At 40.6% G+C, this 26,286-nt stretch overlaps 1 protein-coding gene across 1 annotated transcript in view; it reads left to right on the top strand.

Annotated features, from left to right (window-relative positions):
• CHCHD3 (coiled-coil-helix-coiled-coil-helix domain containing 3) overlaps window positions 1-26,286 on the top strand; it is a 149,484-nt gene that overhangs the window by 25,779 nt on the left and 97,419 nt on the right. The window contains exon 4 of the mRNA XM_059847576.1: window positions 12,109-12,253. Within this exon, the coding sequence (XP_059703559.1) occupies window positions 12,109-12,253 (145 nt within the window). The remainder of the gene's footprint in view (window positions 1-12,108; window positions 12,254-26,286) is intronic.

Below are 26,286 nucleotides of genomic sequence, written 5' to 3'. Positions count from 1 at the left end.
GTGAGAGCAGGAGCTGAGCCCTGTGTGTCAGGGTGGTGGCACAGTCCCATCCCAGGGGAGCTCAGGGTGGTGGCACAGTCCCATCCCAGGGGGGCTCAGGGTGGTGGCACAGTCCCATCCCAGGGGGGCTCAGGGTGGTGGCACAGTCCCATCCCAGGGGGGCTCAGCCCTCCTGCAGTGCCAGCTGTGGTTCTGCTGGAGCAGGGATCCTGCACAAGGGGGGAGTTTTCCTCTGCAGCTCCAGGGCTGCTGGAGATGGGCCTGCTCTCCCTCTGGGAATGCAGGGCAGGAGAAAGCTGCTCCTCTGGGAATGCAGTGGGCAAAGGCTGCTGGGCTGTTCCCAGGGCAGATTGGATCCAGGTAGGAATGCTTGGCTCCTCCCCTGGGCGGAGCATCTCCCCATGGGATGGTGGGATTTGATCAGCCCTGCAGGGACACTCAGTGGCCATGGACAGAAGAGATCTCCTGGAGGGAGGGTTGGCTGTGGGAGAGATAAAGTAAACTGCCCCAGGCACAGAGATAACTGCCCCAGAGAACAGAGATAACTGCCCCAGTGAACAGAGATAACTGCCCCAGGAGCAGAGATAACTGCCCCACCTCTGACAGATGGCAAATAGAACACACACCCCCAGCCACATCTTTCAACCTAAGACACATTCCCTGGGAATGAATTGTTGGATTCTGCTCTTAGTGGTCACTGGGCTCCAGAGGATGTGATGTTTTATCTGTCACCAGCTGGACAACTGATTGCAGCCTCTTTTTCTGTCGTTCTCATGTGTTTGGAGGAGTCTTTCTAAACTGTAAATGAGCTTTGACTCCACCCTGGTGCACAGAGTTGCTCTGTTATGAGTTATTGAAGTTGTAACCATTCAATTTTTTCATTTGTTGTTTTGTTGTTGTGCTTCATGGAGGGTCTGGAGGTAACTGCTCATCACTCTGGGGTTTCATTGATGCTCTGAGTGCTTCCCCCCAACCTTGTTTTTTGTCGTGTCTCAGCAGTACGTTGCATAAATGATGAGCTCTTAGTAAACCTGGAGTAAAGAGCTGGTGCAGAACAAATTCACCAGTGAAATGTAAAGTGAGAGAAGAATGAAGAAGAGTATTGGACAAGAAGCCTTTGGGAAACTGCAAACCAAAATTGTTATATTAAAATCAATACTGGGGCTTGACCTTTCTGTGCTAGTGGATACTCTAAAACTTCCTATTGATTTCTGCTCTGATGACATGTTTATTCCAGTTTCCTGGCACAGGTGTGGAGAACAAGGGGGAAAATAAAATTATGGATTTCTTTACAATATTCATTTCATATTTCAGTGAGTTAAAGGTATGAGGAGCATCTTAATGCATCTTTAGTTCATATGGGGAGCTAATTAATTGTGGTGAAAATTTCTTCAAAGCATTCTTTTCCTCCTAAATGATTTTTTTTTTCCCAAATAATCAGCTATGTTGAATTGGGAAACCTGCTTTTTGGTGTAGGATTGTCCTCAGGGGGAGCAAAAAGCTCCTTTTTAGGAAATAGTTATTTTGTCTTCTGCCACAGGGACCTGTTGGTATTGTTTGGATTAAGTGGGAAAAGAGTCTGGAAAACTCCCATCTTCTCTGCTGCTGACAGTCAGAGGAAAAGCTGGGAATACTCCAAAGCAGTAAAAGTGATGATAATTGTTTTGACTTGGGATAGCTCAAAAAGAAGAGTTTAATATCTCCTGGCAAGAGAAGCTGCACTGGTTTGGTAAAACCAGAGATCCCAACTGATAATCACATTGAGCAAGGCAAGGGGATTTTATAGGGCAAACTGAGTCTATAAAAATTTAAAATAAACCCTTTTTCCTTCTGTTGGAGTTCTGGCTGTTGAGAATTTGGGACTTTTATGCTGCCAGGCTCTGACCCCCAGGAGAACACTGCACTGACCTGAGGCCCTGGAGAAGCTTCCAGAATGGAATGGTGGAGCTGGGATTGTGGGTGTGCAGTTTGAACAGAAGTGTGTGATACCACAGGGTGGGAAACTCAGAGTTTGAGGGTTTGGAATACAGGAATAGATAGAAAGTAAGATGGAGGTTTTAGGGTGGAGGCTGGTCCTTCATCTTCTTCATCTTCATCTTCTTCATCTTCTTCTTCATCTTCTTCTTCTGCTTCTTCTCCTTCTGCTTCTTCACCTTCTCCACGAGTTTGGGTGGTTTTGTGTCATTGGATAAAAAAGTCCCCATTGCAGCCATGGGTGGTTGGTTATTGGGTTAAAAGTGAAAATAATTGAGGTGTCATTTCTTAATTGGCCAGTTTAAAAGGCCTTGGAGAGGGAGATGGGGCTCCATTTTTAGTTTGTTGAAGTGCTGCAGAACTCAGGGTTTGTGAGAGTGTGACAGAGATAAGGACTGATAAACATCTGAGTCCAACAAGAAATATCATCTCACACATTTAACCCCAACCCTGGCAAAAAGCAGATCAACTCACCACCTGCTGCCCCTCAATCCCTAATTATCCCAAAGGCAATCAGCAGTTAACTCCTTGGGACCCTGGCTGCTGGGAATTTGGGACTTTCTGTGCTGCCAGGCTCTGACCCCCAGGAGAACCCTGCACTGACCTGAGGCCCTGGAGAAGCTTCCAGAATGGAATGGTGGAGCTGGGATTGTGGGTGTGCAGTTTGAACAGAAGTGTGTGATACCACAGGGTGGGAAACTCAGAGTTTGAGGGTTTGGAATACAGGAATGGATAGAAAGCAAGGTGGAGGTTTTGGGGCACTGCTGGTCCTCCTTCTCCACCTTCTTCTCCTTCTTCTTCACCTTCTTCTTCACCTTCTTCTTCAGGGGTTTGGGTGGTTTTGTGTACTTAGAAAAATCTGCATTGTGGACTTTGAGAGAATAGTTATGAAGTGAAAAGTGAAATAATTTAAGTATCATTTCTTAATTAAATAATTTAACCTTAAAAGACCTTATACCAAAAGATTGTTAACCATTTTGGACCTTACTAAGGAAGAACTGGAGAACTCACTACCTATCAAACTGTAACATAAATAAGAAATAATAAACACCTAAATCTAATAATAAACTATGGCCTCAAATACCCTCAATCCCAACCTCAACAAAAGAAAAAAAAAACCAAAAACCAACATTTAATAGGTTGTGTGATTATATTATTTATTATTATTATTATTATTATTATTATTATTATTATTATTATTATTATTATTAGTTTAGGAGGAACCTAACTGTATAATAACTATAAAAATAAAAAAAAACCCACCTTGGAGTGCCAAAGGGCCCCTTCAGCCTCAGGTCTGTGGAGATTTTGGCCTCACATCCCACCTTGAGTTCCTCCCGTTTTTCCTTCCAGCCATTCCATCTCTCCAATATTTTTCCCCCTCTCTCAGCAGACACTTCCCTTGTCTGATCTCACACTCAGCAAAAGATTTGGATTCAGATGTTTATTAGTTCTTGTTTCTATCACAGTCTTTAGAAGTTGTGAGTTCTGTAGTAGTTAACTCTAATAATTTAAAAATGGAGATATATTTCTTTTTTTATAAGGTTTTTTAAGGATAAACTATAATTAATAAATTATACTTATATTATTTTTACTTGTAACTGAATAATTGACTACTTGTGTCTCGTAATGTGGATTTTTTATTTAATTACACAATATTATTTAAACTCATAAAAAAGAAGGTGAATAAGAAGGTAAAGAAGAACTACTTTTGTTTTAAAACTTCTATCTTGTTTTATATATATTATTATATTCCAAAACTTAAAACACTAAGTTTTTTCTTAGGTGATATTATATGCTATTATTTAAACTATACAGTGATAATTTTAGTTTTATCATTTAATTTTGCAAGGTTTTTTTAGAGCTTTAGGTCAAATGCAGTGTTCTGCTTGGGGTCAGTGTCTGTCACTATAGAAAGTGTAAAATTCTCAGCAGCCAGGGTTCTAGCAGGGCCCTTTTTGGGCAGCCAGCTCTTCAAAGCAGGGAAGTTTAGTGTGTGATTTTTACCTGCAAAATGCCAAGGAAGCATAAAAATGTTTATGAAGTTGGGAAGTATCAAACTGCCTTTGCAGCCTGTTGAAGTTTTATTGTTTTCTGTGAAGAAAGGTATTGTTTTCAGAAGGAAAACAGTGTTTGGCAGTGGCAGAGTTACTCTCCAAGGTTTCCTGCTCTGATTCTCCATTAATACCATTATGTCTGGCTCTCAGGATATGGAGAGATGAATCTTGGAGATGGGAGGTGGAAATTGGAGAAAGCAGAGCTATAATTCACTCCTGCCTTTATAAACCCCAATTTTCAAGGGCTTATTTTTCACATGGATTTTAAAACCTGCCATCTCAGCTGACAACTTGGATACCGAGCTTCATCTTGATCAGTTTATTTCTAGGAGAGATGGGAAAATGACTTGGAGCTAGTGAGAGAGCATCCACAAAAATAATTCTGCTTCACAGTTTCAGATTCAGGTAGGAAAGAGGAAAACTATTCCCCCCCTGGCAATTTCAAACAAACCTTTGCTTTCAAACTGCTGAGCTCTTTCATTTTGAAAAGCAGCAAATGAGCAGCAGAGAAACACTTAAAAATAGTAATAATAATAATAATAATGATACTAATAAAAATTTTTCTAACTGTCACTTCATTTTAATGGATAATTAAGGTTGTCATAATTCCAGGGCTGCTGTTGCAGATCCCAAGGGGAAGGATATTAAGTAGGAAAGTAATTTCAAGTGGAGTTACGTGGCTAGCTAAACATACACAAATTATGTAAAATAGTTTTACAGTTCTGACTCGGGTTCTCTTTGTCCCTCTGGCATAAAAGTGGGAATTTGCTCATCTCTTTTGTCTCTCTATACTACTGATTTAAATGCACCTATTTTAAAAGCAATGGCTTTATGAAGTGTAATTTAAAATTAATCCCCCTTCCTACTCACCCCTCCTCCTTCCAGCACCAAACACTGCCCCAAAACCACTCCCACAGCTCAGGAGTCTCCAAGAAAACTCAACCACTGACAAGAGTCACTGTCCTTGTTGCTCTGAGTGTTCACAAGCTGTCCATGGAAGTGCTGTTGATAAATTGAATTAATTGGAGTAAGCTGAGTAGATAACTGAGATTTGAAATGAGTCTTGGATCTTCTGATCAAGGCCTGGCACATAAAACCACGTGGCCATTAGCAGGGATGTTTCCTTTGACAGATGTTAGGCTGGGGGTGGAAGGGAGATGGGAAAGGGAGAAGGATAATGAGGGTGTTGTGCTGGATGGTGTGGCTTGGATTGAGAGTTTGGGTGATGGGACAAGTCTGGTGTTTGAAATAGGGTGACTGAGGCAGTGATGGTTATATGGAATAGGGTGAAAAATACTCTTAAAAATGTATTTTCAGTGTTTGCTTCAGTTTGAGAACAGACATCACGAAATCATAGAATCATGGGATGGTTTGGGTTGGGAAGGACCTTCAAGATCATCTCATTCCATAGGGGCAGGGACACCTCCCACCATTCCAGGTTGCCCCAGTGTCCAGCCTGGCCTGGGACACTGCAGGGATGCAGGGGCAGCCCCAGCTGCTCTGGCAGTTCCAGCCCAGGCAGGAATTCCTCATTGCCCAGATCCCATCCATGCCTGCCCTCTGGCAGTGGGAGCCATTCCCTGGCTCCTGTCCCTGCAGGCCTTGTCCCCAGTCCCTCTGCAGCTCTCCTGGAGCCCCTCCAGGCCCTGGAATGTGCTGGAAGCTCTCCCTGGAGCCTTCTCCTCTCCAGGTGAGCACCCCCAGCTCTGCCAGCCTGGCTCCAGCCCTGGAGCAGCTCCATGGATTCCTCTGGATTGGTTTCAGCAGCTCCAGGTGCTGCTGCTCTTGAGGGTCGCAGAGCTGGACACAGAACTCCACGTAGGAGTTCAGCCTAAAGAAAGATCAGAATGCCCTGATCCTTTGCCCTCCTTGTCTCTGCTGTGGAGCACGTCCCAAACTCGTGTGGGAGTTGTGTGACAGTGTGGGATGGACCAAAGACAAGGGAGGAGTTACTGGGATGGGAAAAGGTCAGTGCCAGCTCAGGGATCAGTGCTGGAATCACTTCACTGTTCTCAGCACCGTGTCTAATGAATCAGGGGCTAATTTATATTCATGCATGGCAAATGTTAAGGAGGTGCAGTCACCCTGAGGAAGAAGTGGATGTGGAATAAAGCCATGGAGTTCTCATTAAATTGAATAATGAGGAGTTGAAGCATAACTGCTCAGAAGTGTGATCCCTTCCCTCTTCTGCCTGTGCCACAGTCACGAGAGCTCCTGGTCAGTTGTGATGGATTTGTCAGAGGGTTTTGGTGGTGCTGGGTCTGGTGGGTGAAGTGGGGCCAGTTTGGGTCCCTGTCATCATGTTTGACTGGTTTTGCACTCAGCCCTCATGAAATGATGGTAAATCTGGGTTTGATGAGATGGGTGAACCTTTTTGAGTTCATATATTCCCATGATTGTAAAGCTTCAGCATTTTGGGTTTGGATTTGGAATCTTGAGATCATGGAATCTTTGAGGTTGGGAATTCCTTTAAGATGGAGTTCAAGCATTAATCCAGCACTGCCAAGCCACCACTAAACCACATCCCCGAGTGCCACATCTTCAAGTTGTTTAAATCCCTCCAGGGATGGAGACTCCAACCATCCTGGGCAGATGTGCCAGGGTGGGACAACCCTTTCCATGAAGAAATTTTCCCAATATCCAAGCTAAACTTCCTCTGGCACAGCTTGAGGCTGTTCCCTCTCCTCCTCTCACTGTTCCCTGGGGTTAGATCCCAAATCCTCCCCTGGCTGTCCCCTCCTGTCAGGCAGTTGTGGAGAGCCACAAGGTCCCCCCGAGCCTCCTTTGCTCCAGGCTGAGCAAGAGGTGCACCAAAAATTTGAAAGCAGAATATCCTTTTGACACCACAGCTTTCATGTGCAGAAAAATGAGATTTTCTGTTAATATTTGCATGATTTGAAGGGTTTAAAAGTGAAATTTTAGAACAATTGTTAAGAATGTGGTTGCTGCTAATGTCAGGAACAGCTCCTGTCACTTGTGCTGTGCAAAGTCTTATGTGAGTGGAGAATAATGTTTTTAATGAGTGAACAGTGGTAGAAACTTCCATTTTGAAAAACTTTTTTGTGTTTTCCGTGCCTTGACCTCCCAGATAATTTGTTTCCTATCTCTGTCCTTCGTTACGTGTTTGTAAAAGCAGATGAACTTGAGGTAATTTCCCCGACTTTGCAGACAGGTGAGATGGAGTCAGAGAAATCTCCATTTCACACCTCTCAGAGCTCAGAGATGTTTTCCTGACGTCTCTCACATCCTTTCAAATCCCTCGGCAGCTTCGCCGGTTTCCAGCCGCGGCTTCCGCGGCGCGTCCCGCCTTCCGCTCATGAAATATTGAAACTCAGCCCTCACAGCCATCCTTCACTCATTAATATTGCAGCCTGCCCTAAACACATGGCTCAAAACATTTTGGAACCTTCTGTGAATCCGTCAGGAGGAATTAAGGAGCTTGTTGAGGTCCAAGAAAGCAGAAAACCTCATGAATGCTCTTCATGTTGTATCATCTCCAGTTGGAGTGAGTTTTTGGGTTCCATATCAGTAAATTTTTCCCTGATTTATAGAGAACAGGATGATTTTCCTGACAGTGGACTTTGGAACAAGGGAGTGTTTTGATTTTTGCTTGGTTGGAAGTAATGAAAAATGACACAGTTCATGCTTTAGGCTTGAGTGAGTTTATGGTGGAACGACACAGATCCATCAGATTGTGTGGCTTGGAGATGGTAATAAAGATAAAACAACTGGCAAGTAATCACTGCCCTGAAAAAAGAGCAAAAAGGAAATGCTTAGGCTTTGATAGTGTAATAAATTCCCAATATCTGAAAATAAGGGCTGGAAATGACAAATCACTGTATTTCTCTAAGAGTATTGTTTGCCAGTTTTGGATTTCTGTGGATTCTTGATTAATGGTGAATAAACCGTGAAGTGGCCATCAAAGCACAAAACTGATATTTTTCAGCTTTTCTCAGTGTGTTGCTGTTGTCTCTGAATTAAAAGGTGCTTTTTCCTTAATTAACATCTGCAGGTGTTTTTCAAGAACAACAGAAATGGATATTTTGAAGTAAACAAAAGAGGGAGTTCTTGTGGATTTAGAATTAAATTACTCATCTTGTTATTGTGGCTAACAGGGGTCATGCTGGGCATGAGGAGAGTCCTGGGCCATAAATCCACATGGCAAAATTAACAATTTGCTTTTCTTGAACTTAATTAAAAACTAGATGTGAAAAGGATGGAAACCACTTGGAGTGCAGCAAAGTTTTATCAGTCTTTTATTTTAGAGTGTATTTTTGTTTTTCTTGTGATACAGAAAACTCTTTGGCCCTCAGAGATGATTTCTGGTTTGGATCTTAAATTTCTATTTCTGTGTTTCAAATTCTAATTGGAAAGTGGAGCCAGTTCTGTATTTGGCTTCTCTTATCCTGTTGGACTTTATGTGATGGTTGTCAGTTATTAATTTAAAGTCGTGATTTAATTGAGAAATTATTTTTCCTCTTGTTTTGCTTTGTGTTATTATGTTGTTACTACTTGAGTTTGAGAGATGTGGGTTAAGTGTTTCAGTCTGTTTTTGATCATGCACTGAAATATTTGATAAATTCACAGGTAAATTCTCTTGTGCTTAATCTTTCATGTAGGACTGTTATAGTTCAGAAGCTGTACAATAACAAATGCCACTAAAATCCCACATTCCCTGCTCTTCCAGAAGGAAAAGAGAGGAATAAAAAGCTGGAATGCAGAAGCAGAAATGTTATTTTGGTGAAGTATTTTCCATTTGGTCTGAATTTTCTAGAGAGGAGGTTGGAATGGGTGGTTTGATCACATGGAATTGATTTCTGTGCCTCCTGCCCACATCTCAGAAAATCTAAATTAACAAAAACTGGCTTTTTAAAATTTCTGTTTAAAATAGATTTAATTTTTTAATATTTATGTATTTTTATATTCATGTATTTTTTATATCTGGGAGTGTCTTCCAGAATTTTTTTTGGTTGTTGTTGTGTGATTGCTCTCCAAGGTGACGTGGTGCCTTTTGTGTTCAACGTGTGCCAAATCTGATTTAGAGGTGGAATGTACTGCAAACATTATTTTGATTAAAGTGACTTCAGCACTAAAACAGTCCAAAATTTGTCTTACAGTGAAGCCTGAATATGACAAAGTGATAACAAAAATAGTCAACTTCTTGTTATGCCCCTCTGACAGGAATAAATCTTCTGAGATCCCTAAATCCTGGGTGATTGGTTGGTCAGGATTTACCCATCCTCTTACCAAAAAATACAGATATATAAATTTTCTTCACAGCATTAAGTTAAGAACGTTGAAGTTCTCAGTGACAGTGCTGGGGCAAGGCAGGAATTGTTGCTTTTTTTGTGTTGGTTGTGTGCTATAAAGCAGTTGAGAAATGAAATATTGTGAAGTGTTAACGCAGACTTTAACTGGAGCTGCTTCTTAATGCTTGATGTGTGTTTTCCAATAGCACCACGAGAAGTGATTGCCTTGCATGCCACACTTCATTAAATCAGCCACTCCACACTTCTTAAAGCAGTATTTCATAATTATTTAGAAGGATTTTATTCAAAAAGATATCAATTGTGTGGGGAAAATGTATAGCCAGCAGCCTTTTCTGCTGCTTCAGCAGCTTTTTTAACATCCTTTCTGTATAAATGATCAGTGCAATGCTCTCTGTTGTCTGGAGTTCTGTGCTCAAACACAAGAACCATTAACTTGAGCCTTTATTTCTGCTGTAATTAAAAATGCCACTTGAAAAATTCCTGTGGAATTCCTGGAGTAGTGACAAGTTTATATATGTATATACACATGTATATATATGTTTTTTTTTTTGCTTTTGCCTAGCTAATGTAATTTATAGATAATAATATAATTTATTACTGTAGATCCAGCTGATGTTTGCCTTTATTTGGTACATGCTGAATGCCAGGAAAATGAATTTGTAATGCCAAGGAAAAAAACCCTACTGGAGGCTGATGCAGGCGAATGTTTGTGATCAGCGGGATCTGCAGAGTGTTTGTTTCATTAAGCTCCTACAAGCCACCCAATTATGGAACTCAAATAAATGAAAATGACTTCAAAATCCCGCTTATTTTGTTAAAAACTCTGCTGAATTTCAATCAGTTGAGATGGCAGTTTAGGGATATTGTTTTCAGAGTCAAAACTGCCCTAAATAAAAGGTTTTTTGAGGAATTTAACTGGTTGTGTTGTGTGACTCTGGTCACACAAATGAGGATGAGAGTTGAGAAAAAAAGAGTTGAAATTTTTGCTTGAAGGTGCAGCCAGGAGCTGTTTTGGACATAAAAAAGTTCCTTTTTGGTCTAAATAGTATAAAATTTGAGAATGAAATAGTGTCATTTTCTTTTATGGTAGAACATCCTGCAAGGAAAGGGAAAGGGAGGAAAAAACCAAAGAGTAAAATGCATTTTTTTTTGACTGAGGTGACCTGAGTGTCTTGATCTGGATTTAAATGAGAGATTAGGAAGAAGATCTAATTTGATGTAAAGAAGAATTAAATGTAAATATCTGAGTTTTGGTGGGTTGCTTTATATTGGGGTTTTTTGGGTTTAAAGGTTTTTTTTTGTTTTTTAATTTCTCAGAGTTTATAATATGGAAACTTTTTGCTGGATTTTTCTGCTATTTTATATGTAAAAGATGTTTAATATCTTTTAATTACCCTGCTGTGTACAGCAGCATAAAGAAGAGACCTTTTTAATGGAAACCCACTTTAGGAGGTCAAATCCAAGAAGGATGAGGAAGGATCTTCCTTCAGTCTTGGGAAGCCTTAAATGCTCTTTGTTGCTCACCAGAAAAAGGTGCTGAGACTGTTATTTTGACACTTTTTTTCCTTTTTAGGCAAAACATGATTTTTCCAATCCAAAAGACAACCAGCATGTTTTGACTGTGCTGTGTGAAGGATTGTTATGATTGTATGAAGGATTTGTTATATCAATCCTGCTGGAGTAATTTGGGGGACCTTGGGAAATCACTTAATGGAATTTGGTCCATCTCTGCATAATCTGACTTTTTTATATATATATATTTTTTTTTTTTTAGCTGGAGTAATTGAAGATGCAGCTTAATAAACTTTTATAAAGATTCCCAGTTGGTTGCTGCATTTCAGAGGGTTTGGAGCTGAGCACTGAAGTAATACATCTTGTAATTGTCTTTTTTCCTCCCTACCTCACTTAAATGCATTCCCTGGGGAAGAATCTAATGTACTCTGATGCTGGTACCTTTTACAAAGTGACCCGACTCATTAGGATTTGTTCTCCAGAGCTCCCTTGACAACAGATAAATGCACTGAGAATATTGAAGCTTCCTCTCCATCACTCTTTCAAAAAAAAAAAAAAATCTATTTGAAACCCAGTGTTTCCTAGCTCCATTACTGCTCTGAGTTCCGTGCTCGGTGTCACAACACACAGGTTTTATTCACTGAGTGTTCCCATGAAAATGAGACACGGTGTGCTCGCCTCAAGTACTCCACTGAAGGTTTCAAATCTATTTATGGCTTGTGACATGGAAACATTGAGAATTTTCTGGGCCTGGAGTTGCCTTTATTAACTCTGTTGCAACAAGTTCAATAACTATTTTCTCTGCTCCTCTCAGATGGCTGGGAAAGGTTGATGATGGTTCTTCGATCTTCGCCGAGCTTGGGAAATGGATGAAGTCCTTGGGTTTATGGTGTGTTTAGGGAGGAAAGCACTTTCCCAGTGCAGGAAGGCTTTTAGGTGGAAATTGAGTGGCTGCTGGGAAAAGGATTTTCCCAGAAAAATGGTTCCATAAAACCAGACAAAAACCCAGAGTTCTCTGCATCTTACTTAAAAATATATTTAATTGAATCAACTGTAATTTATATGATTTAATGAACAATGATGTCAAAACTTGTAACTTTTCTGTATTCAGATTTTGATACTTCATTTAGAAATCAACTTCTGGATTCTTTCAGTGAATATTTGTATTTAAATGTAGCCAAGAGTAAAAATCATTTCCGTGACAGCTTTTAAAGCGACTCCTCTTCTTTGAAACAACACTTGGAAAGTAGATTTTGAATTTGCTCTCAGCCTAAATCTCCCTGCACCTCCTTTAGGCTGAAACAAGAACAAATGTACGTTCGGGATGAGTTTGGCAAGCTGCTGGAACGGGAGAGGATCTCCTCCAACGAGCACCTGACTCGAGCCATCCTCCGCGAGAGAGCGGCCACGGAGGAGGAGCGGCAGAAGGCTCAGCGCTTTGTGAGTCCTCCGGTGGTGGGGAGGGTGGGACTTGGGCAAGGAGGTCTCACAGGTACGTGTGCTTGGCAGAAAGGGCTCTGAATGGAGAAATTGAGAGTGAAATAGAGGTGGGAGCGAGTTTTGATGGAGAAGAATAGTAGATGTGTGAATTGAGGTTTCCTGAGCCAGTCTTGCTGGACAACTAAGAAAGCAGAGGTTGAGTTGAGTCTCTGAATGGAGAATTTGGGAGTGAAATAGAGATGGAAGCAAGTTTTGATATTGTAGAATAGTAGATGTGTAAATTGAGGTTTCCTGAGCCAGTCTTGCTGGACAACTAAGAAAGCAGAGGTTGAGTTGAGTCTCTGAATGGAGAATTTGGGAGTGAAATAGAGATGGAAGCAAGTTTTGATATTGTAGAATAGTAGATGTGTGAATTGAGGTTTGCTGAGCCAGTCTTGCTGGACAACTAAGAAAGCAAAGGTTGAGTTGAGTCTCTGAATGGAGAATTTGGGAGTGAAATAGAGATGGAAACAAGTTTTGATATAGTAGAATAGTAGATGTGTAAATTGAGGTTTGCTGAGCCAGTCAGATTTATTCAAAATACGGATATTGATCTAGACTGATATCCAACCGTGAGGGGCAAAAACTCTCTAACAGTTTAGAGTTAGAAAGTGTATAGTTATTGTGGGATAGCTCCCAAATACACACTGCCATTTACAGGTGATTACAGAGCCCTTTTATCTATGCAGGTATTGAATACCCAAAATGAATATTAATAACTTTGGCACATCCCATTCCCCACTTCATATGGTAATTAGTTCAAAAGCCATTAAGCATGAGTAGTTTGTCCCTTGAAATGGGTGGGTGGTCCCTTTCATGGGGGGGGGGGGTCCCAAAATGAGGAAGTAAATGAAGTCTTCCTCGTTCTGACCTTTCTACCTGTTCAATGCAAATATGACAAATGAACCTTGGTAGAACTCCCATTCCCTGCCTTCAATTGTTTCAGAGCAGAGGAGGCCCACAATTGTCTTATGTTCCTAAAGCCATTTATCAGTTTCTATATTCTTCATTATAAACCCAGCTAACCAAACATTGTGTTGACAAGCAATCAGTTATTAGTTAATTACTAACTCTTAACTTCATCAAGGCCTACCCATTTATTTTAATTAACTCCACTAAAGCTTATCTCGAACTAAAATCCTAGCTCTTCTAAAATCTCTAAATTCCTTCAAGTTTATGTCTCAAGCCTTGCTGGACAATTAAGAAAGCAAAAGTTATATCGTGTCTCTGAATGGAGAATTTGAGAGTGAAATAGAGATGGAAGCAAGTTTTGATATAGAAGAACAGTAGATATTATTTCCTGTATCAAAGCAGAATTCAAGATCTGTACCACAGGGAAATGCATTTCTGTGTATGCTTTGTCAGGATGCTTGAGGAATTCCATATTATGGATATGAAACTCTTTTATTTAGTTATTTTGCTGGTTAATTTTCACTTGCTTCAGAATATCAAAGGTAGCAGTTGTGTCATCTTGGTTTTGATCAATCTTCTTGGGTCCATCTGGGAAGTTTGGAAATACCTGGTGGTTCTTGGGTGCAGCTTTGTTATCCCCACTGCAGAGCTGCCATTTCCACTGTAGCTTGTTCATTCTTTGAAGTGAGTACTCTAAGATTACAAACTAGCAAGAAGGTTTTGTCTGTTTCCTTAAAAATGAAAATACTGAGTAATTCTCACCTTCCTGTAAGTCAGCTCCTTATTTTCCTTTAATTGTAAATTGAGGATTGCTCAGCCAGTCTTGCTGGACAACTAGGAAAGCAAAGGTTTGAGTTGAGTTGGAAAAGAGGTTTTATGACTTAGAGCAAAGGATGAGCTGACCACAAACAAAAAGATGTTTTTACCAAGCAGAAAGATACCACAGGCAAACAAGACATGTCCATGTGGCAAGTAGAAAAAAATTTAATTAGCTGGTTAATTATCACTTGCTCAGAATATCAAAGTTAGTAGTTGTGTCATCTGGGTTTTGATCAATCTTCCTGCTTCCATCTGGGAAATTTGGAAATATCTGGTGGTTTTTGGTTTGTTACCCCCAAACAGATATTTTCCATTTCCACTGTAGCTTTTTCATTCTTTGAAGGGTGTACTGTAAGATTACAAGGAGGAATTTTAAGAATTTTTCACTGCAAGAAAACTGAAAAACAAGTTTAAGCTTAAACTGTACCATAACTGATGTGATTCTGTAGCACTGACCATAATATGGTAATTATAGGAGTTATGACAGGCTATAGGTGAAAGTTAAGGTATAGATTGGTTCTTATGTAGGAGATGCTCAGCAAAGAAAAATTTATAATTCAATGTAAGCAAAAGCAAAGGGTCTCCAGGCCTGCCTGCAGCTGGAGCTGACAGCTGTGGGCACAGCTCTGTCACCCTGGACTGCTGTGACATCTTGGATACAAGAAACTGCATTTTGAAGAGCCCACTGAAGGCTCTTACTCTCAAATATTTATAGAAATCACAGATATCCCAAGCAACTTTGTTCTCTGGCTTATTGGTAGAAGAGGAGAGCAGATCTCTTTTTTTTTTTTTTTTTTTTTTTTCATGGTTAGGTAGCAGCATGTCATTTTATTTTGGTTAAATATCCTTCTTTTAAGGGGTTTTGCTGCTTGTTTCCAACTTTGGAACCAGCTCAGTGAAAAATTCTGTTTAAAAGCTTCATCTCTCATTGGAGCTGATGTATTAAACTTTCCTGACAAGGAAATTGGAACATATGGTTGGCTGTTTTCCTCAGAAAATTGACATTATACAGTTCAGTCCATTTCAAATGTCTGACAGATTTATAACTTCCTCTGTAGAGTGTTTGCTTGCTGCAGTGAGTCTCTGTTGACTCTTCTTTCTAACAATAATCATTATTGTATGAGGTGGGAATGTGCTTTAAAAATACAAATATACTTGAGTGTGAATACTAAAGAAATCATTATTTTCAAGGCAAAAAGTTGAAAATACTTCATGTGAGCATTGCTGTGAAAATAAATGGGAATTACTTATGGCAGCAGCAACATAAATATTTGTTGGGCTCTCTAAATCTGGAGTAAAATCCAAAGTTTTTAAGGTTTATGGGGTGGTATCTTAGTAATCAGTCACTTCAATAAGCAATAGCTTTGTCTGTGCTGTGGGATTTCAAATCTGATGTTCATGTTATTTTTCCAAATCCCAATTTAAAACCAAACCAATTCCACCTCAGTGTTGGTCTCTTTTTTCTGGATTCTTTTTCACCTCTGTGCTAATGGTATTGTTGAAGAATAATTTCAGTGTTGAAAACAAATGTTTAATATTTTGTCATTGTAAAACATGGGAACAAAGGAGAATGGAAAGGAATTATGACCAAGGTACAGCCTTAGTTATTTGCCTTAAATCCTTGGATTCTTAATGTTGTGTGGGAGAGATAAGGGTTTGATGGCCTGGAGCTAATGAGGAGCTGGAGATTTATAATGGAGACTGTTATTTGCATAATTACTGGGGGTTTGCATCTTTTTCTCCCTGTTGTGGTGATTTTGGGAAGCACAAGCTGGATTTCTCCTCAGCCAAATGCTCAAGAAATTCCATATTATGGACATGAAACTGCTTTATTTTGTTGTTTGGCTGGTTGATTTTCACTTGCTTCAGAATATCATATATAAATATATTTCATATATATTCATATATATATATGTATATATAAAGTTAGCAGTTGTGTCATCTTGGTTTTGATCAATCTTCCTGGTTCCATCTGGGAAATTTGGAAATTCCTGCTGATCTTGGGTGCAGGTTTGTTATTCCCAAACAGATATTTTCCATTTCCACTGTAGCTTGTTCATTCTTTGAAGGGTTTACTCTTAATAGTGCAAAATAGCAAGCAAGTTTTTTGCTTGTTTCCTTAAAAATGAAAATACTGAGTAATTCTCACCTTTCTGTAAGTCAGCTCCTTATTTTCCTTTAATTGGTCAGATTTTATTTCTTTACCTTCACTGCTTACCCTACCTGAGCATTTATTTCCTGTATCAAAGCAGAATTCAAGATCTGTACCACAGGGAAATGCATTTCTGTGTATGCTTTGTCAGGATGCTTGAGGAATTCCATATTATGGATATGAAACTCTTTTATTTCTTTTGCTGGTTAATTTTCACTTGCTTCAGAATGTCAAAGGTAGCAGTTGTGTCATCTTGGTTTTGATCAATCTTCCTGGGTCCATCTGGGAAGTTTGGAAATTCCTGCTGATCTTGGGTGCAGCTTTGTTATCCCCAAACAGATATTTTCCATTTCCACTGTAGCCTAAGTGTATACTCTTAATAGTGCAAAACAGCAAGAAAGTTTTGTCTGTTTCCTTAAAAATGAAAATACTGAGTAATTCTCACCTTCCTGTAAGTCAGCTCCTTATTTTCCTTTAATTGGTCAGATTTTATTTCTTTACCTTCACTGCTTATCCTACCTGTGCATTTATTTCCTGCATCAAAGCAGAATTCAAAGTCTGTACCACAGGGAAATGGATTTTTCTGTACCCTTTGTCAGGTGGGTGAAGAATTCTGTGTTTTAGTAAACTGCTACAGCAGGTTTGTATTTTATGGAGCCCAGATTTGATTTGTCAGACTCTTCTTGCAGAAAACCAAAAGTGTTCCTGAAGTGTCAGTAGCAAAATAAATTCCTTTGCTGCTGCTAAATTGTTCAAATAGTGCAATGGAAAAGAAATTATGGTTAGAAAGGAAGGATTTGAGTTTTCCTTTGTACAGGGTGCTAATTCAGATTTTAATAAATAGATGTAAAATGAAGTCACATTTCCCATTCTTGAAGGATTTTAATACCAGCTGCTGCTTATTATCTCAGAAAGAAGAAATTTATAGTGTGATCCCAAAAGCTCCAATTAGCTTTTTATACAAATGAGGGAAAAAAGGTGAAATGATGTGTTAATACTTGGAATCCTTTTGTGACATGTCCTGGGAAGTGCCCTCAGTTCAGGGGGGCTGGCAGGTGGCTGCTGGGATGTCAGCTCCTGCAAAAACACTTTTTGGGCTGATCCAAGGGCTTGCAAAACACTAATCCTGACATTTTTGCCAGCAAAAGTAGAAATGATTGTTCAGAGTGGCATTTCCAAACCCTGGAAATCCCTTGTGGGGTCAGTGTGAGGATTTAATCAACCCCTGGTGCTTAACTCAGCAGAAATTAAGGCAGCTGCTGTCGATTCCTGGAGCAATCCTTGAAATGCCCCTGACTGGGAGCATTTTAGACACAGCCTGGCTTTCCTTATCCACACTTTTGGGATTTCCTTATCCACACATTTGGGATTTCCTTATCCACAGACTTGGGATTTCCTTATCCCCCAGATTTGGGATTTCCTTATCCCACACATTTGGGATTTCCTTATTCCACAGATTTGGGATTTCCTTATCCACACATTTGGGATTTCCTTATCCACACATTTGGGATTTCCTTATCCACACATTTGGGATTTCCTTATCCCTCAGATTTGGGATTTCCTTATCCACACTTTTGGGATTTCCTTATCCACACATTTGGGATTTCCTTATCCACAGACTTGGGATTTCCTTATCCCACAAATTTGGGATTTCTTTATCCCACACATTTGGGATTTCCTTATCCCACAGACTTGGGATTTCCTTATCCACACATTTGGGATCTTCTTATCCCTCAGATTTGGGATTTCCTTATCCACACTTTTGGGATTTCCTTATCCACAGACTTGGGATTTCCTTATCCACAGATTTGGGATTTCCTTATCCACACATTTGGGATTTCCTTATCCCACAGACTTGGGATTTCCTTACCTGCACATTTGGGATTTCCTTATCCCACAGACTTGGGATTTCCTTATCCTACAGACTTGGGATTTCTTTATCCCACAGACTTGGGATTTCCTTATCCCACACATTTGGGATTTGCTTATCCCACAGACTTGGGATTTCCTTATCCCACACATTTGGGATTTCCTTATCCCACAGACTTGGGATTTCCTTATTCACACATTTGGGATTACCTTATCCACAGACTTGGGAGTTCCTTATCCCTCAGATTTGGGATTTCCTTATCCCACACATTTGGGATTTCCTATCCCACAGATTTGGGATTTCCTTATCCACAGATTTGGGATTTCCTTATCCCACACATTTGGGATTTCCTTATCCACACATTTGGGATTTCCTTATCCCACAGACTTGGGATTTCCTTATCCACACATTTGGGATCTTCTTATCCCTCAGATTTGGGATTTCCTTATCCCACACATTTGGGATTTCCTTATCCCACAGACTTGGGATTTCCTTATCCACACATTTGGGATCTTCTTATCCCTCAGATTTGGGATTTCCTTATCCACACATTTGGGATTTCCTTATCCACACATTTGGGATTTCCTTATCCACAGATTTGGGAGTTCCTTATCCCACAGACTTGGGATTTCCTTATCCACACATTTGGGATTTCCTATCCCTCAGATTTGGGATTTCCTTATCCACACTTTTGGGATTTCCTTATCCACACATTTGGGATTTCCTTATCCACACATTTGGGATTTCCTTATCCACAGACTTGGGATTTCCTTATCCCCCAGATTTGGGATTTCCTTATCCACACATTTGGGATTTCCTTATCCACACATTTGGGATTTCCTTATCCACATATTTGGGATTTCCTTATCCACACATTTGGGATTTCCTTATCCACACATTTGGGATTTCTTTATCCCACAGATTTGGGATTTCCTTATCCACACATCTGGGATTTCCTTATCCACACATTTGGGATTTCCTTATCCACACATTTGGGATTTCCTTATCCACAGACTTGGGAGTTCCTTATCCCTCAGATTTGGGATTTCCTTATCCCCACATTTGGGATTTCCTTATCCACAGATTTGGGATTTCCTTATCCACAGATTTGGGAGTTCCTTATCCCACACATTTGGGATTTCCTATCCCACAGATTTGGGATTTCCTTATCCACAGATTTGGGATTTCCTTATCCACACATTTGGGACTTCCTTATCCACAGATTTGGAATTTCCTTATCCCACATATTTGGGATTTGCTTATCCCACAGACTTGGGATTTCCTTATCCCACAGATTTGGGGTTGTGTCTTGGAATAGTGCTTCTCTCCAGGTGCTGGGGAGCTCTTGGCTCTCCTCTGGCTTCTCCCTCCTCTCTGGCTGGGGGATGTTTGATCCTGGAATGAGCTGATCCTGGGAAGAATGAGGGGGGGAGGCCCTGGCAGAGTTTTCCCAGAGAAGCTGTGGCTGCTGCATCCCTGAAGTGTCCAAGGATGGCCTTGGAGCAGCCTGGGGCAGTGGGAGGTGTTCCTGCCCATGGCAGGGGGTGCAATGAGATGATTTTTCAGATCTTCCAACCCAAACCATTCCATCATTCTGAGATTATCCTTTTTTTGGTTTGTTTTTTCCCTCTGCTTTTCCCAGTCTTCAGTGCTGTTTCCTGGCTGTTTTCAGGGCTCCCAGTACATCAGGGTTGGCTGCTTTAAAGGTGAAGAATTTCTTTCTTTTCTTCTTTTCTTCTTTTCTGTTGTGTCAGTGCAGATGTGAGCTGAGGCACATACTTCCCAAAGCCATCCTGGAGCCCTTCCCAACTGCAGCCAATCTGCTTTATGCCAACTCCAAAAGCAGCTCCATTGAGGAAATTGCAGAATCTGCGTGGAGGGCAATGGACAGGGGGCAAAATGAGAGCAGCTTGAAGTGGCCTTGCCACCAAACTGGGTGGTTGTGTACCTTTAGCTTTGCTCCCTTTGAAATTGTGATATTTGCAAACATCTCAGTGTGATTTCACCAAAGGACAAAGGGCATTGTGCTCGAAGTCAAGAACTGCAGCTGGTTAAAAATATTTCTTTTTTTTCCACACACTCTTAGTGTGGATATGATGGTTTTTTCTGCCCATTTCTTTTGTTAAAGGGCTTCAGAGTAAATCAAATCTTTTATTCCAGTCCAGCCATAAAGAATTTTGAGGCTGGTGTGGTTCTCTGCAGCAAAGGGTGAAGCTGAAGGTCCTTAGGATGGCTCCAAGAATATTTGAATTCTGTGTCCTCACTCAGACCTGTTCTCTGCCATATTTATTATTGGAGATTTTTGCTGCAAATCTCAAAATTGGGCCTGGTTGAGTTGGGCACAGTTTCAATGTGGTGGCTTTGCCATAAATAGTTTATTGATGTTCCATCACTTGAGTCATTATGAAAGCCAGGGTGAGATGAGGAGAATATGGAGTAGAAAATCAATAGTTCTCCAAAGTGCAGAAGACCTGTTGTATTTCCATCTCCCAATAATGACCTGGAGTGTACTGTGAACTCATTTGCTCCTCTGTCTGGACTGAAACGAGTTGTCATTAGAAGCCTTTATGTTAGAAAATGGTTTTATTGAACTGCCAATGACATTAAAGTCTCATTTCCCTTTGAAGAGGCACAGAAATATTGTTCTGTTCATGTGCTGTAACCAGAACATTAAAATTTGATTATTGCTATCATTAGAAGTCTGTATCCATACTAATGCAATTACATCTATTTGTCCATGGGTTGTTCCAGGCTTTCATTGCAGCACCTGGTTGAGAGTGAAATCTGGTGGTGCTGAGGAATCTCATTGTTTTGTAAATTACTTTCTGCACAAGAAGTTCTATCAAAAAATTCCTCGCTCAAAAAAAAAAATCAATCTGGTAGAAGTATCTTTATATTAAAAAGGGCTTTTTTTTTTTTTTTTTGCACTTTAGGTCACTGTGATAATCAGATTATTGGAGATTTTTTTTTTCCTTTTACTTGTCTGAGCCCTGAAATCAATAGACAAAATACATTCCTGGCCATATCAGAGCTGAAGTGTGTTGAGTTATGTGAGGAGGAAATCCGACCTGTTGTCATCATTGAATACAGGTTGTTCCAATGGAATCTTCTGCTCCTCTGTGCCTGAACTGCTTTGGTGTTTTCCCCATCACCCTGGGGTGACTGGTCCCAGTCAGTGCTGGGCAGTGACCTCCCCTTTGGGGTGCATTTATTTGTCCTGTCCTCAATTCATTAACTCTGTCATGAGGATGTTTCCTATTTTCCCTAAACAAATTAAATCCTGACCCTTCCTGCTCTTTCCAACCAGGCCTGGACAAACCATATTTTAAGGATGACTTCACTAGGAAATACCAGGGGGAGGAATTAAATGAGTTTAGGCATTAGTTCTCAAGAGAAGAGTCTGTTTACAAACCTGCAGTATTTATTACATACCTCATTTAGCTCATTCATCATTTTAATAGAAAAATGAATCTTTTTAGATGATTCTGAAATAATTTGAGGTAAACTACACAGCCTGAGGCTAAACAGGATTGCTTGGTGCAGGGAGGGCCTTTGGAGAAGTAAGCATGAGCAGAGACTGTAATTCACAATGGATGGCAGTAAAAATACTAAAGGCTCGTATTTGAACATGAGATTTAAGGTTTGGGAAGCACATGGTACAAAATTAAATTTACTGACAGTTGTTTTGTCTCTTGTTCCTCAGTTTTATAATTTAGCAAGTAGAAATTTTTCATGAAACCTCACTGAAAGTGGAGATTTGGGGAGTTTCACTCATAAAATCTTATTTAGTCCTGCACACATGGTTATTTTTGTGATGTTTTTATGGCTTGGAAGCAGCAGTTTTGTTGCAGCAAAAACTCTTTTTCCTATGGGCAAACCTGGATTTGGTCGTTCCTGTCATAGAAGACAGGAGGAAGAAGATATTTTGGAATATTGAAAATGGGATCTGCCTTTTTTTTTTTGTGTGTGTTTTGTTTTAGGGCAAAGAAGTTTGGTTGTTTTTTAGGGAAGGAAGTGAGCTACAATGAGCAAGACATTTCTATTTGGAATATCCACAATTCTACTGCACTGGCTGCACTCCTATTCCTTGGAATAAAGAGAATATTGCTCCTTTGGTTTATATCTCTCCTGGCACACATTCCTTATTCCTCTGTCTCTTTTTTGGCATTTCTACTGCAGCACAAAAATGTTTGGGGTAGAAATTCAGGTTTTTGGGGTAGGTCTTTTAGGGGATCTCAAACAGGTGATGTGAAACTACTGTGGGAGCAAGAAGCTCTTGCTAAGCAAATGAAGTTGATAATTTTCTCCCCAGTAAGAACAGGGGCTGCCTGTCACATCTTTGCAAATCATGAATGATTTTCTTATCTGGCCTTGAAGAAGTGAAGGCCCATTAGGTTAAGTTAATTAATTAATGAGTGAACAGTTTTCCCTCCACCTTGATAGAGGAAAATTGTAAAAATAATTTAAAATAGCCTGTGGGTGGTGCTGGAGTTGGAATCCCAGTATTTGTCACATAAACTGGTAAATAAATGTTTTATTTCCTCTCTGAAATTGCCATGAAGGGCCTGGGAACACAAGTTGCCTTTTCCTGGGTTTCTCTTCTGTCCCTTTACAATGTCCATGCTGACATTCAAAATATTTGTTTCAGTGGAACAATAGAAATAATTTTCTCCTTCCTTCAGCATTTCACTTGGCAACATGTTATAGATGTATTTTTTATAATTTTTCTGTGTAACAGTTAATGGCTTTTTTTTTCCTCCGTGTCAAAGTTTGACAGACAGGAAAACCATGGTAAAATGAGAATTTTGAAGGCAAGCAAAGTACAGAAAAGGAGCATTTATTCTCTTTAAGCTTTCTTTTTCAATGGTGAATGTGTTTTGATAGTCAAGCAGCATTTAAAGCATGTTATTTTTTAATTCTTATATAGCAAACCCCAAGATATTTGACTGAAGCAAAATTAATCACTGTGTTATTTCGGCATTCAGATGAAGATCTAGTGCTTTACAAAGCCTGCTGCTCCATCAATTTGTTCTTTGGGTTGAATTCAAATTGAGTTCATTTTTATAGATTCACTGCATAATACTCAGCTCTCTCCTCCCTCATTCATTAACCAATTTGTTCGTGCTACTCCCTTTTTATTGAACGGTAACAAAATTGCCCTGCTATCTCCCCAAATGAATATCATCATTCCTTGTCATGCATGGGCAAAAAGTAAAGCTAATAATCCCTTTTTCCACACACCTTCCCTCTTGCAGGGACAAGTTTGCCTTCTGCCCTGGATGTAGCACGAGAAGAACACTTAGAATCCTGTTCTTTGGCTATAAATATTCCAAGGCAGGCTCTGTCACCATCATGTTTTCTGAAAAATCCTCTTTGCCCAGGATTTCTGAGCTGAGAAGCCTCAGAGAAAAAGGAAAACAATATTACCTGATTTGCTTCTCCTGTGTTTTGCTGCTGTGGAATGTGGTTGGAGATTGTTTATCCAACAGGTGAATTGTTTTTTTTTGGCCAATGAGTGCCAAGCTGTGTTGGACTCTGAAGAGAGAGTCACGAGCTTTTCATTAGTATTTTGTTAAACCTTCTCTAAGTGTCCTTTCTGTGTTCTTAAATATAGTTTAGTTTAGCATTCTTTAATATAATATAATAAAATAATAAATTAGCCTTCTGAGAGCATGGAGTCAGATTCATCATTGCTCCCCATGACAGGGGACCCCAGAAAACACCACCAGGCTCCTTTTGATTACTCGTGGGCCTTTGGAGCGTGCACACCCTGGCAGTTGTGTGACACAACCAAAACCACATCAAAGCCTTGTCAGGGCTTGTCCTTGTACATGACAAACTGCAAATCCAGGGGAGGGATCCAAACGTGTTCGTTTCAGACCCCGCTCAAAGTGTGAGGTGGGCGAGGTTCCTCTGCTCAACAAAACCACAGAGTCCCAGAATCCCAGAATGATGAGGTTGGAAGAAACCTCCGAGATCATCGAGTCCAACCTGTGCCCTAACACCTCACCTAGACTACAGCACCAAGTGCCATGTCCAGTCTATTTTTAAACACATCCAGAGATGGTGATTCCACCACCTCCCTGGGAGGAGCATTCCAGTCCTTTATTATTCTTTCAGTGAAAAACTTTTTCCTAATATCCCACCTGTCCCTTCCCTGATGTAGCTGGAGACTGTGTCCTCTGGTTCTGTCAGAGACCAACCCCACCTGGCTACAGCCTCCCTTCAGGGAGTTGTGGAGAGCAACAAGGGCACCTCTGAGCCTCCTCTTCTCCAGGCTAAACAGCCCCAGCTCCTTCAAACCTTCCTCACAGGATTTGTGTTCCCAGCCCCTCTCCAGCCTCGTTGCCTCCTCTGGATGGGCTCAAGCATCTCAACATCCTTCCTAAACTGAGGGGCCAGAGCTGGACACAGCACTCGAGGTGTGCCCTCAGCAGTGCCCAGTGCAGGGGAAGAATGACCTCCCTGGGCCTGGGCCTCTCTTCCTCTCACTTTTTTTCAATCTTGCCTTGCTCTCACATTAAGCTGGTTTTTTGAGTAGGGACATATTCACTTTAGAGTGCTCTGCTTGCCCCTCATTTTGGGTTGAATTACCAGATTTATGGGTTTTGAGGGACAGAGTGATGGAAGACATCAGGTGGTTTGTTTTAGGGCTGTTTTCAGGAGTGGCTGAGGTCACTTGGTGTTGAGTTTTTATCTTCTTTTTGCCAGGGTTGGGATTAAATGTGTGAGATGGTATTTCTTGTTGGGCTCAGATGTTTATCAGTTCTTATCTCTGTCACAATCTCACAAACCCTGAGTTCTGCAGCACTTCAGCAAACTAAAAATGAAGCCCCATCTCTCTCTCCAAGGCCTTTTAAGGATAAACTCTCCAATTAAGAAATGACACCTAAATAATTTTCACTTTTAACCCAATAACCAACCACCCATGGCTGCAATGGGGACTTTTTATCCAATTGCACAAAACCACCCAAACCCATGGAGAAGGTGAAGAAGAAGAAGAAGAAGAAGGTGAAGAAGGTGAAGAAGAAGAAAGTGAAGAAGAAGGTGAAGAAGAAGAAGGTGAAGAAGAAGAAGAAGAAGAAGAAGAAGAAAAAGAAGAAGGTGAAGAAAGTGAAGAAGGTAAAGAAGAAGGAGCAGCACTGCCCCAAACCCTCCACCTTGCTTTCTATCCATGACTGCATTCCAAACCCTCAAACTCTGAGTTTCCCACCCTGTAGTATCACACACTTCTGTTCAAACTGCACACCCACAATCCCAGCTCCACCATTCCATTCTGGAAGCTTCTCCAGGGCCTCAGGTCAGTGCAGTGTTCTCCTGGGGGTCAGAGCCTGGCAGCACAGAAGGTCCCAAATTCTCAGCACTCAGGGTTCCAACAAACTTGGTTTGCTCATCTTGGAGAAGAGCCTGAGGGAAGTCCTTTTTACATGTAATTTCAAGTTTTAAGGGTTTTTTAATATCTTTTTAATATTTTTTCATATCAGTGGCTGTCTGAGGTGCTAAATTGAGGTGCTGAAGTGTTGTAGCAATAGGTGCCAATACAGCTAAAGCAGGTGTACACAAATCAATTAAAAAGGATATTTTAGGGAGAGGATGAGAAAAAAAAGTGGAATGTCATGGTGAAATCTGTACGTTTTGGGGGGTTTTATACAAATTTTAGGAAATTTTTCAGTCCTAGCAAGTGTTATATAATCTATTCTCTGGTAGCTGTACCATGATGTGCCTGGAGGAAAAACTACTCTGCCTCCTTGTTTTTTAAAGAAAGGAAGAGTTTAATGTAAGGCTTAACAAATTGGGGATGTTAAAACACACTTTTAGTTCAGTAATAAGAATAAATCTCCTGATAGCCCAGTCCTCCAAAGGCTGAGGGTCTCTGATTGCACTCAGCCCTGCAAAGTGCAGGGGACTTTGGAGCTGGGAATTCAACCTCCTGCCAGGAGCTGTGATGCTGAGGGTGTTTGTGTGTGCAGCTGGGTGTTTGGGGAATCTGACACAATACAACAAATGGAAAAAAACAAAAATAAACCTGGAATCATGTAAATAATAGAAAGATTTTAAGCAAAGAGGCACCTTCTGATGCCTTGTGAAGGCTGAGCTAGAGCAGAGGCTGGGCAGAGCTCCAGAAGGAAGCAGGGATTGATTCCAAGGATCTCCTCCATGGACCCACCTTGGGCAGCACCAGAGCCCAGCCAGGGCTGCCCCCAAGATGACCCAAAATGGCCCCAAAATGCACGAGCGCTC

The sequence above is a fragment of the Haemorhous mexicanus genome, chromosome 5 (assembly GCF_027477595.1).
Source record: "Haemorhous mexicanus isolate bHaeMex1 chromosome 5, bHaeMex1.pri, whole genome shotgun sequence".
In the NCBI taxonomy this organism is placed as follows: Eukaryota; Metazoa; Chordata; class Aves; order Passeriformes; family Fringillidae; genus Haemorhous; species Haemorhous mexicanus.
This window is presented reverse-complemented; position numbering and strand designations above follow the sequence as displayed.